The following is a 21,607-nucleotide window of genomic DNA, read 5'->3' as shown; positions in this document are numbered from 1 at the left end:
CTTCTCTGCCCACCCCACCGCCAATAGCCCCTGTCACTCTGTCTCCTCACCTAGTTTTATTCTGCACCCTGATACTGGAGATCTGTTTTGCAATTGAAATAAAAGGAAAAAAAGAGAAGATATTTGCTACCCCCACCCTCACCTCTGCCTAACTGGAAGCCTTGAAAGAAAATGGCAGTATTTAAAAAACATGTTTCGTACGTTCCATCTGGCTACTGAGGGAACCTGCAGGCTCAAGGAGAGTGGATATCCCAGAAGTTCAGGCTGCACATGACTTTTGAAAAGCAAAAACCTTTTTTTTTTCTCACTGAAATTGGTAGTACGTCCTTCCTGGTGATTTTCCAGCTGAGCTGAAAGAGCTTTAGGCAGGAGGCAGCCTGTGCTTAAAAGATCTGTCTGTAAGCGGGCTAAGGTAGAGAGCTCTCCGCATTGAGAGCAGAGACCTAAGAAGACCCCGCACCGCAGGGTAAGTTTAACCAACAGGTGGTCTCGCTACTGCGCTCAGAGCCCAGCCCTGCGGACACAGCTCAGGCGCGCGCGGGAAACAGGCAAATGACATTCTCCTAGCGCTGCTGCTCTCAGGCGCCCTGGAATCCCGGACAGAGGCGCAGCCGCCTTCCCAGCCTTAGGTGAGACTTGGCACCCCATCCATGCAACCACGCGTGCCACTAACCACGCGTGCCACTAACCACGCAGAAGGGCGCGCGGGTCGCTCTCCCCAGACCTGGAAGCCTCCCCCTCCCACTCCTGTGGGTCGGCTTGATTCTACCTGGGCCCTACGTGGGCATGATGATTATGGCAGTGGTTAACAGCTGCTAAGCTTTTCGTATGCTTCAGGCGCTGTGCTATGTGCATAATGTAGCCACTAAATTCCCTCTGAGATGAAGTAATCCGCGCTGAAAGATGGGGGAGTGGGGTGAAAGGCCTTCTGGAAAGCCCAGTTCTGTTCTACATTCTTGTACCCACTCGCCAGAGACCCCCCAGTCCCTCCTAGCAATCCTCAAACCACATTGGACCGGATCTCAGGTATCTGTCGAGATAATCCCACATTTCTGCCAACCTGGGCCCCCCTGCGAGCTTCGCTGTGAACACCTGCTCCCCGGTGGGCGCAGCCTGGCTCTCAGGACCACAGGCTGGAAGGGAAACAGGTGCAGGGGGACTGGCTCCTCCCTGGGACCCTCCCAATCTTAGTTTAACTGAACTGAAGTGAGGGAGGCATGGAGCTCCATGTTTGGGGAAAAAGGAGTGCAAAGAACCAGGGTCCCCATCCTCATAGTCCCGCCAAGTCCTGGGGAGGGGGAAAGCAAGGGACACGACCCCTCCACCACATCCCCCCTGGCGCCGGATCTGCACGTGGTCCGCGGGAGGTCCAGGTAGGCGACACAGTCCGCGGAGCCCCACAGTGTCCGCCTATCCAGCGCCCCCGCCGGATCCAAACCCCACGTTTAGTGCGTCCTCTCACTCCGCACCCAGAGAGGCCACGCCACGGATACCCTTTCCGCCTCACCTGTGCCGGGGAAGGCGCCAAGCACCGGCCCCAGCGCGCCGCACCTGCCGGGGCCGCGTCCTCCCAGCTCATCGAGTCCCTCGCGCCCGTGGCCGTTTGTGCCAGGCGGGCTGCGTTCCCTCGAGTCGTCTCTCCCGCGGCTCCAGCTCCCGCCGCTGCCCGCGCTGGAGACCTGACAACTTTTCTGAACCGCGGTCTCCATCTCCCACCCTTCCCGGGCTCCAGGACCGTCCCTGTGCGCCCCCATCTGCACCGTCGCCGCCCGGATCCGGAGCCGGAGACCGGCCTGGGCGCAGGAGGAGAGAGAGCGCGGGCGGCGGGGAGGGGAAATCTCTCCCGGGCTGCTGCTGGCGGCGCCGGGGACGGAGAGGAGATGGGGCCGCACTTACCAGGAGCTGGAACTGCCTGTCCTCGTGGACCGGCTCCTCTGGCGCGGAAACTCCGTGTCTGCAGACTCCCGCAGCCCTGGAGACTTCTGCCGGGAACCCGGGACACCGAGAGGGGCCCAGCCCTTCCCCATCTCCCTGCTGACGGTCACTCGGGACAGGTGGTCTGCGCTCCTCTTCCTCTCTAAATTGCGGGGGAGCTCGTGCCTTCGGAAATTAAAAGTCCCATCCAGTTGATTCGGAACCATCTTCCAGATACACTGAGAGGAAAAACAGCAGCGTGCACGACCGTGTGAACAAGGGATATACAAGTGTTTGTATAAATGGACGTGCACCTGCGTTTATAAATGTGTAGGGGAAAACACTCAAACATGCGGAAACACACCAGAAACTCATCACTGAAAGAAAGGTAATCGCTCACTGTTTACCCTTATTGCCTCATTGAGTTTTTAACACAATAAGCCTGTGCTAACTATTTAGGTGGAAGTGCCCCCTTTTCCCCGCAGGATTGTTCCCGCAACAGCAGGTTCTTAGTTGGTTTGGTTTGGGCTTTGCACCATGGGGCAGGAGAAATCCAAACTTTCCGTCTTCCCCCAGCCTTTCCCGCTGATTTGCGTCCAGTGGGCTATCTCTTCTTTCATGCAAGTTGTCTCTGCCACGGCCCAAACAGATGATTTCTGTTCTGGCCTGATCTGCAGGGGGTGGGAGTCAGAGCCTGACCCCTCTCCTGACCCTGCTTCCAGTGAATGAACAGCATTCAGACACCAGCCTCTTCCCCTGCCCAAACCCCAGAGCAGCACCCTCTGCATCTGCCCACCCTGGAGGCAGGGCCCAGTCCCCCCCCACACACACCTAGGCTCAGTGCAACCTCAGAAAGCAAGCCTGCTTGCTTGCAAAGTGTCACAGCAGTCTCCTTCAGTGGAGCACCCCAGGGCGTCCTGAGCCAGGAAGGCATTTCAAAAGAAAATAGAATAAGGAAAATCTCCCGTGATTAAATGACAATCAAAGAGAGAGATGCTAGCAATGAAGAATCAATTTTTGTCTCCAAAATTGGGCACATGAAGATAACCCTCAACAGGACTAAGAGAGGAGGGCTGGGCTTGGACAACCCACTCATCCTGGGAGTGTGCCCCGATGCAGCATACTGGAGAGTTCTAGTCCCAGGAGGAGCTTGACACCAGCTCACTGGGTTTCTAAGTTAGTTCCATTTGCCTGCAGTGGGGAGAAGGCAGCCGTGGTAACATCTCAGCCAGGCCAAGGTAGGATAGGAATAGCACTGGGTAGTCAGAGGGTGGAAAGACCCAAACAACAGCTGAAACAAGAACTACACAAAGAAACCCAGGATAACTGAAAACCCAAAATACAGAGCAAAAACAGCCAAAACCCCAGTCAGGGTGACAGGCCCATGACTCTTCCGGGCAAACCCAATTAAGGGAGAAAGGGGGCATTCATGGGGGGTCTCTGAAATCCCCTCTCTATTAGTCTGATCTCACACTGCTAATAAAGACATTCCTGAAGCTGGGAAATTTGTAAAGCAAAGATATTTAACGGACTCACAGTTCCACGTGGCTGGGGAGGACTCACAATCATGGCGAAAGGCAAGGAGGAACAAAGGCACGTCTTACATGGTTGCAGGCAAGAGTGCACGTGCAGGGGAACTCCCCTTTATAAAACCGTCAGATCTCATGAGACTTATTCAGTACCATGAAAACAGTGTGGGGAAACCACCTCCATGATTCAATTATGTCCACCTGGCCCCACCCTTGACATGTGGGGATTATTACAATTCAAGGTGAGATTTGGGTGGAGACACAGCCAAACCATATTATTCTCTTTTTCTGGAACACCTAATGATTGTTCAACCCCCTAATTAAAGAAACACCCATTAAATCGGAATGCTGGGTGGTCACAGGAGAAGCGGGAAAATACGAAGCAGCAATTTCAATTTCACATAACTGCAGGAAAGGAGCTGTTAGAATTAGTGACAAGGACAAAGACAAGCCTGGGCTGATAAGACCCCAACAAACAAGGTGGGAGGGCAAAGCTGGTTGAGACCAGCTGGATCTGATATGGTGATGGACTTGACTTATGCCCTACCCCAGACCGAACTGTACTCTCGTTACCATCCAAAATCACACACCCACGAGCACCAATGTATATTTAGTATAAAAATGGGTGGCATCCCAATTCTAAGAAATCCCTACTTGTTTTCCTAGAAAATATCATGATTATTCCCCTAATTAGAAGAGCCCGTAAAATTAGACACTAGCCGAGTGTCTTTTCTTTATTCTTTATCCTGCTCTTCTTGTCAATTGCCAGATTTCCTGACCAACAAAGGGCCCAGGCCGACTGCCACAAGGGCAAGTGTTGGAAGGCCCGAGGAAAACCACCACTCAGCCCTCGTCGAACACTAAAGCAAGCTGAGGTTGGGTGTATGAGTGGGAGCTTTCAGGGTGTATGGGGAGTAGGCAGGTCTAGCTGCAGAGTGGGCTGTGAAAGTCTGTGGAATGCTGTCCTTTTGAGTTGCTAGCATTCCAGGCATATCAGAACATAAAACATTCTTATTTAATGTGGAACATTTGTAGGAGGATTTGAGTAATTTTTACAGTGGATGCATTGAAAGTGATATTAAAAAGGTTTTATAGAGGAAATGCATTATTATACCCATGCAGACACATCATAATCTAGATTGGAATGTGGCAGAAAACTGTTTGAAATATAAAATAATAGTCCATTAGCTCTGAGAAACGTAAAAATCACATAACTAAAAGAAATATATTGGCTTAAGTAAATACTGGTTCAAAGCAGACAAAAAAATGCCAAGAAAAATACTGCTAAGTAGATTCATATCACTTATTTGTGGTCTATAAAAGCAAATGGCAGCACTGCAGTTCAGGAAATATTGGTGACTAAAAAGCAAGTCTCAACATAAAATTGTATGAAATAAGAACAAATGCCTTTACTTGAAAGCAAAGGAAATCAAGCAACAATAACAAGAAAAACCTATAAATTTGACTGAATTCCCACACAGGTTGTGTTGCATATTGACAAGCCAATATTTTTGTATAAATCAGTACAAAACCTGTAAAACAAAAAATTAAACGTACCCCATGGTCATTCTCGTGCATGTAGGAAAAGCCAGTATTTGCTTGGCTATGAGCACATGAACAAGCAGCAAAGGGGAAAATAATTGTCATAGAAACCAGCCTAAACCATGGTTTCAAGAGCTTCCTGGAAATTCTGTTCCTATCTGAGCCATGGTTTATGGCAGTGATCAGTTTAAATCTAGTCAGAAAATAGCCCATAATTTACCTCTGATGATCTGGGTGGCTAATACCTTATTTCTCAAGTAAAGAAAAGCAGGCCGGGTGCGGCGGCTCACGCCTGTAATCCCAGTATTTTGGGAGGCCGAGGTAGGTGGATCACCTGAGGTCAGGAGTTTGAGACCAGCCTGGCCAACATGGCGAAACCCTGTCGCCACTAAAAATACAAAAAATTAGCTGGGCCTGGTGGTGGGTGCCTGTAATCCCAGCTACTTGGGAGGCTGAGACAGGAGAATCGCTTGAGCCTGTGAGACTGAGGTTGCAGTGAGCCGAGATCATGCCATTGCACTGCAGCCTGGGCGACAGAGTGAAACTCCACCTCAAAAGAAAAAAACAAAAGAAAAAGAAAAGCACGCAAGGATAGAAATCACCAATCTTTTCTGTGATGTTTGTGTTTCCGTTTTCTGCCACCAGGGGCTAATGATATTACCATGGTCTATAAATCCACTATTCCTCTTTCCTTCCCTGTTGGGCCTTCAATAGGCTTAGTTCACTAGACATGGGGTAAATATGTTGCTTTTTGGTAAGGATGAGTTTTGCTTGCTGACAAATATGGTAGCTCCTTACAAAATAAGCAGTGATTAGAGACAGCATAAGCTAGTAGAACAATACATTGCTGTAAGCTACCCCAAATGTATTTGATTCAGCTTGGGTTAAAATACAAGCTAATGACAAGGACTCAACATTTTGTTTTATGTTTGTTGGACAGAACATTTGAGACCAAATTTAAGAAGTTACTGACACAAGTGTTTTCAAGGATTTTCTTCACTAATATTTAGCCTTTGTTTACATAGGGAAGAGGGAAGATTACCAGATAGTTTATTCTTATTATCATGACATATATGCCATACTTAATTGGTCCATATCATGGCATTATAGCTTTTGAATTTTTCTCTGTTTAGATAGGAAAATAAATTTTTTATTATATTGAAAGTTCATTTTAACTGCTTCAAGAACTATTGGCTTTATTATTGAGACTACGAATGTTTATTACAGGAAACTACATTTGGAAAACTTTGTTCACTATAATTGGAAACTGAGTTTGCCACCAAAGGCTGATTAAACCCAACAACTATTCTATTAAACTGCTGACTCCTCCTTTAGTTTACACAGCCAAGATAAAAGAGATTGAACAGAATCTTTTCCTTGACCTTGAGAAATGAATAACTTTCACAGATGAAAAGGATGGACCATGTGTGACAATTTAAACCGTCAATTCACCTTCTCCATGAGCCTCAGTGAATTAACAATATTTTCAACCCCTTTATGACTCTTCAAGAAGAAGTAGGGCGGTTAATCTGCATTTTATATAGGCTTTCTGCTGTTTATCTTTTCAGCCCTTTATATATGGCCTTCTATTGTTTCTCTCTTCTGCCCCTGAGAAGCTTCCTCTGATACCTCTCACTGGAAGATTTGATTGTATTGGAAGAGGGAAGGAATCTCACAGGAGATCTGTATGGTTTTATCTTGTATCTGTGCTATCCATGCCTCATTTCCCTTTCTGTATTCTGTTGTGGGCAGAATCCAGGGACAAGTTGTCTTGGCATTCTCATCTTGCACAGAACAGCGCCCTGAACATAGTAAGTAGTTGAAAATAGTAACTTGAGTGCATGGCTATCCTACTACAAATTATTTCTTAATGTCCATCTTTTACGGATATCATGGAAAATCAGGATCACACATCACCTATAATGGAACTCATCACATTCCCCGTGCTCATTTTCCAGGTCTCCTGTATCAATGGATGGCTCTGCCTTGTATTCAGCTAAAAAATGGAATTCTCCGGTGAGAGTTCTCTCATCTCATGACCAATTCCAGCCATGGTCTGCTGCCTCTACCCCATAAATGTCCTTCAATTACAGCCTTTTGCACAATTTCCAGTTCAAACTAACCAGTGCATCTCAATTCATCTTTTGTTCCCTACTGGGTTTCTCTTACAGCACCCAAATCTGATTATAGTATTTCCTTACTTAATGTCTTTCTGTGGCTCACAACTTACTTTTCTAAAACAATCTTGATTCTTCCAATAGCTGAAAAGATTTAATATGTCCCAGCATCTGCTGACCTCTCTGGCCTCATCTCACCTTACCCTCATTCTTAAGAATCTTTGTTTTATTTTGTTTTTGCAGAGCGGCCATTGTGATTTATTTGTCAGTTCTTGAAAAGCACTGGACTTCTCATCCGGGGCATGTGTCGTTCCTTCTTTCTGATTCCTTTTTATAGAATGTTCTGATTACTCACTCATCCAGTTGATTTCACTTATTTTTAAAAAATTTCAGAACAAATATCACTTCTTGAATGGATTTTCCTGATTACACAAATTCGTTTTGACTCTCCTGTTATATGTTTATTCCCCTAGGTTTGATCTTGTATATATCTACTAAATCTGTGATTAAATAACTAATTTTGAGTTAGTTGCCTATTATGTATTTTCATGGCTAGAATGTTATTCTTTGTCCTAGATCCTAATAGTAGGATACATATCTTACTAGGTAGATAGATAGATAGATAGATAGATAGATAGATAGATAGATAGATAGATAGAAATGTATGATACTATATATATATAATCCTACATATACAGTAGGATACACACACACACACACATAAAAGAACAACACACACACAAATATAAGAACAAATTATTTTTATCCAGGTTCTTAATACCATAGATCATGATTTTTTATAATGCATATTCATTTTTCTGCCATTCTCTGACCCCCAAAACATGTGAGAGATTGTTCTTGGCCATGGCTTTTGGGTGGTAAGGAGATAAATGTTGTCCTTTGCCTCAGGGGGCTCATAATTGTTCAACTAAATTGACTTAAAATGAACCTTGTCTGTCAATATGTATAGATGAAGTATACCTAAAGCATGTTGTGGCTCATTAGGAATGGTCTTAGGAAGTGTTGGGTTGAGAGGCTAGTGATTCTCAGGTCACCAACTTTGGCCTGAAAATGATTTTCACTCAAATCCCAAGCCTATATGGCTGCCATAATCCCCAAGAACATGTAAGGATAAGGGAAAAAAGGGGACAAACTGCATCACCACTTTTAAATGTGGCGTGTCCTGGGGCTGTTGCTCTGATAAGGAAAAGCTGCAGCATCTGGTGTCAGGCATCCATTCCTACCTCATTCCTTACCTTCTCTTGGGCCACATGTCATAGTGATGCCCCCAGCCAGCCTTCCACATAAGTGGTCCTACCAGCTGCTACCCGGAATGGAACTGAGAGGCCAGATTCATTTTCCAGAAGGAGGCCCTGGTGAGCTTAGACAATATTCACCGAAATGACAGTTCTCTCTGCCTGGAAAATAGCATCCCAGCTAGGGCTTATGTTATACCCCAGGGTTTGGTGTGTAATGACAGAGGCCATCCATCCATTCTGGGGACACTCTGGGATCATAGAGCCCCTCTCCCACATTTCCCTGGTGATAATCTTGCCCATAAAGGGAAATAGATAGAACAGGCTTTGAGGATTCTGTGGCAATTATAAAGCCTGGAACTCTTGCAGGCAGGAGACTAGACTTCTTAGTGTCCAGCACTAGAGAGAGGGCTGTGGGGAAGGAGGTGCTCCTTTCACAACCAAGGGTTCAGGGTCAGTGGAGGTCGGCAACCCTCTCCCCTCCCCATGACCCCCTCCACACACTCTACCAGTGGTCTGACCTTGGGCAAGTTACCTACCCTCAATTTTTCTCATTCATAAAATGGGAGACTTAACATGACATACATCACAGGAGAGATGTGAGGATTCAATTAGCCAGTGTGCAGGGAATGACTGGGACAGTGGCTGTCATGCAGAAGGCACTCAGTAAATTCCGCTGGCAGCCAGTGTCATCGCTGTCACTCCTCTCCTGTGTGTGCTCATATGTGGGCAGTGTCCTGATTGCTGTTGCAGTGAGAATTAGCAACGAAGGATTTAGCTTCTAAGAGCTCAAGTTCAGCATTTCCCAGGAAAATTATAATTTTAAAGGAGCAGTCTCCTGTGGACTCAATGAATGGACTTTTAATTCTGCCAGATTTGTGTTAGACCTTGACTGTTACCAAGATATTTAACTTTCAAATGATTAAGTTTGCTAATCTACAAAATAAAGGTATTGACTGACATTAACCTGTGGGGTCTGTAAAGCTTCAAAAAAGGAAGGGTGAAAGTCTGACGGGGTTCAGAAGACAGTCTGTGCAGTTAGAGGCAAATGCATGCAAATTCCAGCTCAGCCAATGAGAACTTATCTCCTCTAGCTTCATGTTCCTTATCTATAAAACGAAGATAATAGTAGTCCCATAGTTTAAATAATTATGAGGATTAAATATAATAATCTATGTAAAATGCTTAGTGTCTGCTAAGAATTTTAGATTTGGTTCTTATCATTACATGAAATTCTATTGTATTAATCAGGCAGGATCCATTCAGCTGCAAGTGACAGAACACTTACTTAAGCAAAATGAGCTAATTTACTGCCTCATGTCCAGGAATTGATCTGAGGGTTCAGTCAGGATGGGATCCAGGAATTGAAACACTTCGGTCAGCAATTGTTTTCCTCTTTGTATCCTTGCTCTTTTGTTCTGTTCTTTCTTTATAATTTACCTCAGTCCCAAGAAGGTTTTGTCTTGGTGATATTGGACATATTCTATGAGTTTGGTCATCGCTACAGGAGATACCATTTCTTAATTCCAACACTTAAAACATGAAGTCTTCCACGCAGTGCTCACCAGTTCTTATTAACTTGGATGTCATTGCTGGCTCATTCCCGAAGCACTCATTGTTGACAGTAGGGTGGGAGGCTCTGATTGGCCATCCTGGATCATTAGCTCACCCCATAGCCAGGGTGGGAGTCAGCACCACCTGACAGCATAGGCTGAATATGGTGTGGTGTTTCTCCAAAACGAAAGGGAAAAAATGGTGCTGTATTAATTTGTTGGTGCTGTCATAACAAAAGAACACAGACTGGGTGTCTAAAAAAAATAGAAATGTATTTTCTCATAACATGGAAGCTTCCATAATATGGAAATCCAAGATCAGGATGCAGACAGGGTTGGTTTCTTTGGTGGCCTCTCCCTTTGGTTCCCAGATGGCTGTCTTCTCTCTGCATCTTCCCATGGTCTTTCCTCTGTGTGCACAGTTACCTCTGTCCAAATTTCCTCTTCTTACGAGGACACTAGTCGTATTGGATTATGACCCACCCTGAAGACTTCATTTTAATTTAATTATTTCTTTAAAGACTGTATCTTCTGATAGGATTTTACCTTGTAGGCACTGCAGGCTGGTATTTCAATATATACATTTCAGCGAGGGAGGGGGACACAATTCCGCACATAATTGCTGCTATTAGAGGAGAGGTACTGTTCAGGAGTGGAAGGTCATGCTGGAATTGCCAACACTCCAAACTATCACTGGTTTATCTTATCACAGGTTGAGTTCTGTTTTGCAAAATAAGATGTGAGCTCAGCATTGGCAATTGAGGCTGGTTCCATTTTGTGGCTCCTCCCTCTTGACTGTGGCTTCTGCTTTTCTGCCACTGGGAAGAGAAGCTGGAAGTTCAGGAGTCGGCCTTTCCATGCTTGAGCCCAGCAGAGATCTCACTTCTGCTCAACCCACTAGCAAAAGAAGTCGCAAAGCCCCACCTAATTGCAGGGAGGTTGGACAATCACAGAGAGAAGACGGATATTCAGTGTGCCATCTCCAAAGGAAAAATTGAGTCACTTCAGGAAACTGCAGCAATTATCTCATCTTTTCTTCCAAGTCTCCATGCTGATTTTGGTTACTTCATCATCCTATCACTGTTTTTCTTCCTTCCTGCCTCTGCAGTTGAGCAGGCTCTATATTCTATCAGCATCTATACTATACTCCATCAGTTATGTCTATCACATCCTTCTCTTCATGTTTAGTTTAGTGCCGTTATCTTTGTTAAGGTCTCTACAGCAACGTATATAGACTATTGCAAGAAGAAGATCTAGAATTTAAAAAAGCTCAGAGTTGGAAACTCTAATGGGTACTGGAAAAGGAGGAATGATTCTTCATCCTTAGAGCATTAAATTCAGGACTGGAATGAGGCAAGAGACAGGAGATGAGGCTGGCTGGGCAGGTGAGCAGGAGACTAACCAATACCAGCCTTCATCAAGTCAGTCCAGAAAACTGAGAACTTGCATCTGGTGAGTGATTGGGAGCTATTGGGTAACTTTGAGTAGGGAATGTGAAGGGTGAGGGGGACTGGGGAAATATGAAGCTAGAAGCCGGAGTTGGGTGTTGGTGGAGTCAGATTTTTAGCCTCTAAGGGGATCACAGAGGTGCACAGGACTTTTGATGAGTTACTAGAGTTCTCTGTCCCTCTCAAGTTCCTTATTTATAAAAAAGCAATAATCCTAACAAACATTTCCTGTAGAAGTGGACTTAGGGAACTAATGTATACGAGATAGCTATCACTGTTCCTGAGTATAGTAAGTGCTCAGTGAAAACTGGTTATAATTCAGAGGGGGAGAATCAGATGGAGCAGGCTGCCTTGAGAGAAGCTATGAGATCTGTGGCAAAACACACCCAGGCAGTTGGCAACCCTGCTTGGAGAACGCTGAAGAAATAAACACATGACTTTATTCTCCCTCGCTCTTTTATCGTCTTCTATCATTGGCCAGAGCCAACTGGAAACCAAGGCAGAAAGGAAAAAAGAACCAGTAAGGGTAGACAGCAACACAGGGAAGGCAGAGAGTGAGTTCATGGGGCAAACAGAAAACATCCAGCACCTCATTGTGAATAAAATTCAAGAACAAGTATTCTCTCAGCTGCAAGTGATGGAAACTCAAGTTACCCTTGCTTATGCAAAAATGAGATGATTTACCAACTCATGCCATTGGAAAATCCAAAGTAGATTTTGTAAGGTTCAGTTGAGGTGGGATCCAGGTGTGGAAGAACTGTGGGTAAAAGCACAGAGAGAATTATCAGGGTTCTTGTACTCACATTTGAGTAGTAAAGTGACCCTCATTAATAGGATATGATGATCTATGCTTTGATGCAATTCATGAACAATAGAGATGGCTTTACTGTCACACACTTGCCTGTCTTTGGCCATCACTATATCACTACAGGTAAACTGAGCCAGCCTGGGTCATCTGTACACTGGTTCACCTGCCCTGAAGAGTGTCATTATCAGCAATTGATTATCTTCCGGTTTTAACCTTCTTGATCATCTCTGGTTACTGAGTGAATTATCTAACAAAAGAAATACACATTTGAATTGATGACCATATGCACTTTCTGCATGTGAAACTAGAACCACGCAAGTCTCATTGAAGACCCCTCCAACGTGGCAAACCAGGCAAGGGGAAGTGTGATCAGAGAGCTATTAGCAAAGCCAAAACCTATGAAACTCTCCACCCACCACTAGCGGATCCCTGAAAGGAATCACATGGACAATGTGTGCTTTGGAAGTCCAGTGTCCCACATGTCGTAAACTCAGAATATTTTAAAGGAGTTAGATTGGAGTTAGCAAGGAGGTGAGACATGATGATAATTTTATCTCTTAGCATGCTCTTTGACATCTGCCAGTCCTGAGTTTTTAGTTTTGCACATTTTTCATGATTTGTTGCCTGATTGAAAGGAGGACAAATATTGTCTCCCACCATGATTCTTTCCTCAGGGATCTGAAGTGGAAAAAACTGACGTGGTAAAGCCCTTCTGTCTAGGGATGGATATCAGAACTCTGTATCCAGGGGATGGGTGACTTTGGTGGGCATAACTTGCCTAGCATGTGACCTTCTCCCACGACAGAAATAATCAGCATCAATCTCTCTCCTGTCTAGCCTAAGCTGTGCAGTATAAGAATGAATGGTTTCTTGTGGATGTGAAATAGATGCTTCCTCAGGCACACTCAATACATTTGTCACTGAATTTTTCTTGTTCTTGGGTCTGTAAGAACTGATTATGCATGCCAGATATTTCCTCAATTCAATGGAGTTTAGCAAAACATTCAAAGGCAGTTTAGAAATGTCTTTCCTTAGACTTGGCGTCTCTATCATGCAGCAAATGACTGAGGTCTCCTAATGACGGTCTGCGACCATGGTTATTAATCACTGCAGCGACAGGTTTTATGCACAGGGACTCCTGCCCCTGAGCTGGTGAGTGGCTGGTGCTCGTGGGGGCCTGATGGAAGGTACATGTTGCTTCACTGTTGCATTTAAATACACCACTTGTCTCAAAGACCACAGACACTGGGTTGAGGTGTGGTGCTTTCCGTATTCTCTGATGGTTTTAATATTTTCAAGTAAGAAAAAATGCACAAAAGATTTATAATTGCTGTTTGTGGTTGACTGTCATTTCCCACAGTATTTTTTTCCCGTATTGGTGCCTTGACATGTGACTCTTTTGTCACTTCGTGCTCCAGGATCACCCCCGGAAGAACTATCACTTTCATATGCCCTTGTCTTTTCTTGGGCCCTCTGAACTGATCATCTCTTCCATCTAATACAAGGGGATCTTCCCTGGAAGACCACTGCACACCTTCTAGTAACACTGGGGCCTTGAGTGAGTCACTTAACTTCTCTGGGCCTCAGTTTCATCATCTGTAAAATGTCCACAGCACCTCCCCAATTCAACAGAGCTGTTCTTAGGATCAAAAGAGCAAACTCAGTTCATACGTGAGACACTGCCTTTTGCCTGGCCCTCAGTAGAAATCATATATCTTCTAATCAGCCACTTGCGTTTCCTGAACCTTTGCCAAGTAAAACTGTGCATCAGAACTCACAGGCTCCACACTTGTGTCCCATCAGAGTCTCTGACCAGGGAGAGTCGCCTTCAAAGTGAAAACAGGAAATTAGCCTCCAGCCACTGCTGTTCCTCCAAGTGCCATGCAGCACTCAGGCTCAGGCGGGCAGTGATCCTTGTTTGTCCACTTGACTCAGTTTCCTTATCTGCAAGTGGGGATAACAATAGTAATCATGTGAGAGAGATACAGATGATATATACCTCTCCCTATATTTGCTATGGGCTGTGGGACACCTGTGAGTATATACATATAAAATCATGTGAGATATTTATCTATCTATCTTCTATCTATCTATATATACATACTACAAGATGAATATGAGATATGGAGATGAGATATCCCCAATATGCCCCTCACCATATATACTTGTAAATATACAACAAGCATATTCATGTGACAGATATATACTATATAACAATAGTAACAATAGTAATGGTTAACATACATGATTGCTAACAATAGTTATGTGAGATATGTATATAATATATATCACATATATCTCTCATGTAATTACTAATAATATATATGATATCTCTCACATAATTACTATTGTTAGTAATCATATATATTAACTACTACTATTGTTAATATATATGGATTAAATAATCTAATGTTCTAATGCCTATAAAGTGCCTAGAGTCTGTCACATAGTGTCATGTAAATATTAGCTATTACTATTCTCTTATTGTATCCAGCCAGCAATTCAACAGTACTCACTGTGATTATTCTAAATTACAGATCTAATTTTCTGTTAAAAATTCTTCTGTGGCTCTCCATTGCTCTTGGTTGGGCTGATCCCTGCCCACCTCTCCATCCTCATCTTATGTTAGACGCTCCTTCCCCGGCAGCCACACTGGCGTGTTCTGTCTCTATTTCAACCCTGGGCAGGTGGTCTGAGGCCCCTACCTCCTACCTTATGGAGATGACTCTTGCTTATCCTGTGTTTCACAGCTCAGGGCTTACCTCCTCTGGGAAGGCTTCCTTGATCCCCAAGTTTGAATTAGATGTCCCCCATCATCTTAGACATACTGCCACGAGAGCACTTTCTGCCCATGCAGTAATTATTAGTTTGTCCACTGCCTCTTCACTAATCAGTGAGTCCATCTGCTTGTGTGCTATGCCTGAGTGGATGGAGTCTAATCACCAGGAAACTTCTCACCCAACAAGCAACAGGTGTTTCTAGGATTGGTTCATTGACTCCGGTCAGAGCTCAGGAAAGGCCTCTCTGCAATTCTTTTGGTCTTTCCTCATCGGCACAAGGTGGCTGCCAAGGCTCCAAATATTTGGTCCTCACAAAATCACCTGAAAGTGGAGCAAAGGGAGGGGCTTTCTTCAACTTCTCCAGCTTAAAAAAGCTGGAGGGAGAGGAAGGGGAGCAGGGTGTGGAACTTCCTGGAGACTGCTCAGTGCTCAAGAGTCTAGAACTTCCTGAAAAACAATGCTGTAAGTACTCTCCAAAACCTCTTCCAGGATTCAGTGACTTTACCCCCAGTGAAATTCATATGCTTCTAAATCTATAAATGCTTTGCTATTTTATATAAAGTTAGTGGGGAAGGCAGATATCTATATACTGAAGATAAAAGTACCAGGCATAGTTATCAAAAACCTTTGTTGTTTAGTAGATAAATAAGGGGAATCAAGAGATTATGCAGTTCTGTTTGGCTCTGGATCCCACCTGAGCTTTCTCCAGCACTGGGAGTGTCTCTCCTGGATTTTTAGCTATCATAGATGTCATTGGCCTAGCTCCTATCTTTGCCAGGTAGGGCTGGGGCTGAGATTTCTGCCTGTAGTGTTTTCTGGACACCTTCTTGCTTCCTGAAGGGACCAGAGGGTTCAATCATGGCAGAGACACTTTCTGGCCTGACAAATCAAGGTTTAAAAAAACTAAAACTTAGTTTAGTTTTAGTTTTAGTTTAGTTTTAGTTTAAAAAAACTAAAACTACAGAAAAGAACAAAGCCACCCTGTTGGCTCCTGCTACTCAAAATCTTCTACTTTTAAAAAAAAATTATTTCCATAGGTTTTTGGGGAACAGGTCATATTTGGTACATGAGTAAGCTCTTTAGTGGGGATTTGTGAGATTTTGGTGCACCCATCTCCCAAGCACTATACATTGAACCCAATTTGTCACCTTTTATCCCTCACCCCCTTCCCATTTCCCCCTGAGTCCCCAAAGTCCATCATGTCATTCTTATGTTTTTTGCATACTCCTAGCAATTATAAGTGAGAAAAAATGATGTTTGGTTTTCCATTTTTGAGTTACTTCACTTAGAATGATAGTCTCCAATCTCATCCAGGTTGCTGCAAATGCCATTAATTCATTCTTTTTTTGTGTGTGGCTGAGTAGTATTCCATCATATATATATATAAAATAACAATTTCTTTATCCACTCATTGACGGATGGGCATTTGGGTTGGTTTCACATTTTTGCAATTGTGAATTGTACTGCTATAAACATGCATGAGCAAGTATCTTTTTCATAGGATAACTTCTGAATAGCAAATCTTCTAATTTTGGATTAATGGTTTTCAGTTTCTCACAGAAAGAGGATGAATCCTGCCTTGCTTGTGAGAATGGGGAGATAGGTAACAAAGCTTAGTTTCTGTTCCACCAAATTCTACCCTTTTTCCTAAATGACCAGGAGAGTGAAGCAAATGACCTGCTAATAACCTCCAATTTGGTGGAAAAAAAAATTGTGTGGCCGAAGACTAATAATGATAGTAAATTAATAATTGAATAAAATGTCACGTGCTCTATGAGAAAAAATATCTGTGGTCACATGTTGAACTAATTTTATGCATGGCTGCTCACCCTATATAATTGTATCTAACTATTTATTATGAAAAATTTCAAATATGCAGAAAAATTGAAAGAAGTTTTTAGTGAAGAACCATATACCTACCAGCATCTAAATTCTACTGTTAACATTTTATTATTCTTGCTTTATTCTATATCTTTTCATTTCTATAAAAGGATGATGACTTGATACCTGAGATTATGTGGTCAATCCTATCAATCTTTTCTCCTTTATGGGTTGCGATTTTTGTGTCTTTTTTTTTTTTTTTCGGAGTCTCTCTTTGTCACCTGGCTGGAGTGCAATGGTGTGATCTTGGCTCACTGCAAACTCTGCCTCCTGGGTTCAAGTGATTCTCCTGCCTCAGCCTCCCGAGTTGCTGGGACTACAGGCACCCACCACCACGCCCAGGTAATTTTTGTATTTTTAGTAGGGGCAGTGTTTTATGAAGAAGGATAATTTCTGGGCATGAGGAGCCAGCCTCTCAGAAAGGAACAAGAGTTGATACAGCGGCAACCTGTGTGACCCAGTCACCTAGTACAAGATAGAATAAAGGCTGTCTCTGCAGAGGGCTGCATAGTCCAAAGATACCATATGAGCCATGATACTGTCTAAGTCATTTGAACAGAGATACAGCTTTGGAAAGATGCAGTGGCAACCCTAAATCATTATGACAATGGCAACCACAAGTACTAGGCACTCTTGCAAATGCTTTGTATTGACTCATTCACCCATCGCATCAACTCTAGCGCGTGCATTACTGTAACCCCCATCACAGGGAAGTCAATCTTGCTCAAGCTCTCATAAATTGAGTAAGGTCAACATTCCTCAGAGATGAGAGAAAGTTAAAAATAGAGCTTAAGTAGAATTGCAGAATAAAGCAAGATAAAATAATACGTCTTGATTATCTGAATTTGCGGATGGAGTTTTATGCCTTCCACATACGGATGGTTTTTCCTAGTCTTGACTGCTGCTGGAAGAGATTTCAGGAAGCATCCTAGGCACAATGATGGTTGAGTTTTTGTTTCTGGGTAGCCACCAGTCTGCCTGATCGTATAAATACAACATCCTCATGGCAGGAGAGCAGTCTGAGGTCTGAAGGAAAGTAAACTCAGTCCTAATAGATAGGAAATGCTAAGAAGGGCCTAGAATTCAGACACAGAGCTCCTGTGGCGTAGTCCCTCTGTGGTAGATATAGGAAACGACAACCTCTGAGGGTCTTCAACTTCAGCTAAGATCCAACCTTGTGCCTTTTAGGGAGAAACACCTTAAAGCAGAGATTCCAAAACCTTGCTTTGAAACATTTCAAGGTGTCTCTCATTAAAGGAGTGCAATATATATGTAAGTGCTTAATAATTTAAATATATATATTAAATATATATTAAGTATACATGTATATTTAAATATGTACTTTAATATACAAATACATATTTTAATGTATGTATATATATTTGAATTTGTATTAAGTACTTTTTGAATCACTTTAAATTTCATGAATGAGTGGACAGGATGTCACAAAATTATCACAGATTGTAGTCAATTCAAATGCTTAGGAATCATGTGTTGCATGACCAAACTTCCTATGACACCAGCATTTTTTTCTATAGTAAGAGAGCCTCAATATAGCACATTTGACGTGTTTCTTGTGCACAGGCATGGGCTGATTCTTTATTAGCTACACAGGTCAGTGACAGGACCAAGCAACATCAAATCTGTTGACAAATTGAGTGATAAAACAATCACATCTACTCCTGTTTATTGTATTCTTTAGACATTTAGTAGGTCTGTGGTGGGGATCAACGCTGTGTTTTTCCAGCAACCTCAGAGGTGGCATTAACACTCCTGGTCCTTAAACATTTCCAGCAACCTCAGAGGTGGCATTGAAGCTCCTGGTCCTTAAAAAGCACTCTGAGCATCGTGGTTCCAGAAGATCCCCTTAGGCCTCATAAGCCAGGATTGCATCACTGTTCACCTTTTGTTCTAAGGGAGGCAGGAAAAGCATTTGGCAAAGAGGAATGGGAAGTCAGGGCTGTAGCAGACCAAGCATGACTCAGTCTCTGGGGCTGGGCAAATTACTGTCTGGGCAAAAGCAATTTAGCCATAAAGAAAAAACAGTGACTATCGGGAAGAAAATTGTTGCTGCCAAGGCAAAGGTTCCAGAGAAGCTCGTGGAGCAAAGAAAACGGACTTTCCGAGCATGTTTGATCTCTTACAAGAGCTCCCTTTGTCTGTCTACTCCCAGTATCCAGTATATGAGTTGCAGTTGCCCTTTTATTAACTTCGCTGATTTTTAGAAAATACTTTCAAACATACAGAGAAATTTAAAGGAAACTATAACAAAACCACATGCACTGCCCAAATTCAATGAAGATTTAGACTTTACCATATTTCCTTTATTTATTTTGGAACCATTTCAAGAAAAACTACACACAGCATGATACTTCTACTCTAAATACCTTATCACACATCTCCAAAAAATAAGGAATTTCCCACATCAGCTAATACTATTTTGATCTTTAACAAAATTAGCAAATTATTCATTTCACCCGGTCCACATTTAAATTTCTCAAATTGTCCCCTAATTGTTTGGTGTAGCAGCTTTTAATGGATCCAGGATCCAGCCAAGAATTAACTGATTTCACCTTAATTGTTCTCGTCTCTTCCAGTCTCCTTGCTCCTTATACTTTAGACTATCACTGGGCCCCCGACCCCCTTCCTTTACTATTCAAACCCCAGATGGATTGTTCTCTCAAAATTTATGCTACTTATTTTTTCTCTCTTCAAGGGAGTGTCTCATCTTACCACTCAAGGGCACCACTCCAGTGCTACTGAATCTGGAACACCTACCATGTCTTGGATTTGACCTGTGCTTTATCATCTACATTTCCTGTCATTCTTCCCTTTGCATGCTCCATTCTACTCATCATTTCTTTCTTCCAAATTTTATTCCATCCTTCAAAGCCTGAATTCCATGTCTAATGTTTATTTGATTAGCTCAGATCAGAGAAACCCCCCATTTTTAAAATGTTACAACAATCAGTTCCATAAAGTCTTGAACTGAAGTTGTTTCTATGCACATTTGCTCCATCCATTGGCATTCTAAGACCTAGAGGCAGGGTTCCTGTCGAATTAGCTCTACGTTCCTGGTGATTTGGGTAGTCCCTGCTCCATGGTACTTGCTGGGTAAACGTTTGGTGAATGAATGAAAGTGTGAAAATGGTTAAAGACATGCTGATTCCATCTGTTAAAGACACTCTAAGTGGCCACCACGCTGAGTACAAGAAAGCTCCTGTGGCTGCAAATTTTTCAGGTTTTCTAAATATTTGAGTGACATAGAAAATATAATTCAAAACAGCTTAGGTACACAAGATAATTTGTTGGTGTAACTCTTTATTGGAAGAAATACTCCACCTCAATCTGGCCACTCCCCATAATTGCAACCCTCTTCTCTCTGGGAAACACCAGCCACTTAGAATCAAGAGTCTAGACATTCAGAAGCAGGGCGTGGTGGCTGGCGCCTATAATCCCAGCACTTTGGGAGGACAAGGTGGGAGAATCCCTTGAGGCCAGGAGTTCAAGACCCACCTGGGCAACATGGCAAAAACCCATCTCTACAAAAAAATAGGAAAATTAACCGGGCATGGTGGCATATGCCTGTAGTCCCAGCTCCCCGAGAGGCTGAGGCAGGAGGATCTCCTGAGCCCAGGAGTCTGAGGCTGCACCATGAGCTGTGATGGGGCCGCTGCCCTCCAGCTTGGGAAATGGAGCAGGACTTTGTCTGGAAAATAAAAAGAGTCTGCACATTCTGAAATTAAGCTCTCCTAATTACTTTCCATCAAAGACGAGTTTTCCCTTCGGGAAAGAAAACTTCAGCTCGGGTTTCAGGTTTCTTTCTTCAGAGGGATGTGGACAACCCTGATTCATCCATGATAATTCTTCTAATAAGAAATCAAGGAACAATCATTTTTGTCAGTGAAGCCATCTACATCCATAGAACTTTCTCTTTCTAATATGATTATCAATCTTGGGCACACATTTAAATCACCTGGAGACTTTTAAAACTCCCAGGCCCCCAGTCCAGGCCACCCCACTCAGAACTTCTGTAGGCGGGTCTTGGGCATCACCAAAGGGCAGGTAAGCCATCCTCGGGTGATTCTCTTGTGCAGGGAGCACCGAGAACTGCTGTTCTACAGCATGAGTTTCCATTACTCGAACAGAATCGTTGGTAACTGGTTAATGAGGATAGAGGCTTTGTATTGTGTGAACTGTTTTGCAAGGATCGTATGCATCCTAGGAACTGTAAATATTAAGGGAAAAAACAGAAAACATGATTGGGCATTGCCCACAAAGTACAACAGTTTCATGCTTTGCTTATCATAATATAGGCAAAAAGGAAAAATAAACAAATATTTATAAAAGTAATATTTATAAAATAATATAAACATTATTATAAATTATGAATATTTGTTTATAAAATACATAAATCAGTGAACAGGTACAAGAGATTGTCCTTAGAGATAAAAGCGAACATTAATTGACTACATGTGGCAGAAAGCATATTGGTATTGCTAAAATTGGTGGTGATGGACAGAGAATATCAGCTTATGAGGGTTGCCCGTTGTGCAAAGAAGGAAGGATTAATGCAGGAACAGGGCTCTGAAGATTTGATTCACTGTCTGTCTGTCAATGGCTCAAGCACACAGTGATCAGGTACAAGAGATCGCTCTTAGAGATAGAAACTAACATGAATTAACTACATATAGTGAAAAGCATATTGGTACTGATAAAACTGGTGGTGATACACAGAGAATATCAGCTTATGAGGAAGAAGAGGGGACGCTGACTCCC

At 43.1% G+C, this 21,607-nt stretch overlaps 1 protein-coding gene across 1 annotated transcript in view; it reads left to right on the top strand.

Moving 5' to 3' along the window:
- The first annotated feature begins 1,217 nt into the window (after nt 1-1,217).
- LOC131380768 (splicing factor, proline- and glutamine-rich-like) overlaps nt 1,218-21,607 on the top strand; it is a 45,754-nt gene continuing 25,364 nt past the window's right edge. Inside the window, exon 1 of the mRNA XM_058425165.1 lies at nt 1,218-2,302. Coding sequence (XP_058281148.1) covers nt 1,218-2,081 — 864 coding nt within the window. The 3' untranslated portion in view covers nt 2,082-2,302. The remainder of the gene's footprint in view (nt 2,303-21,607) is intronic.

Source organism: Hylobates moloch, unplaced genomic scaffold, assembly GCF_009828535.3.
Source record: "Hylobates moloch isolate HMO894 unplaced genomic scaffold, HMol_V3 SCAFFOLD_12, whole genome shotgun sequence".
In the NCBI taxonomy this organism is placed as follows: domain Eukaryota; kingdom Metazoa; phylum Chordata; class Mammalia; order Primates; family Hylobatidae; genus Hylobates; species Hylobates moloch.
The sequence above is the reverse complement of the archived record's forward strand: the minus strand, read 5'-3'. Positions and strand labels throughout refer to the sequence as shown.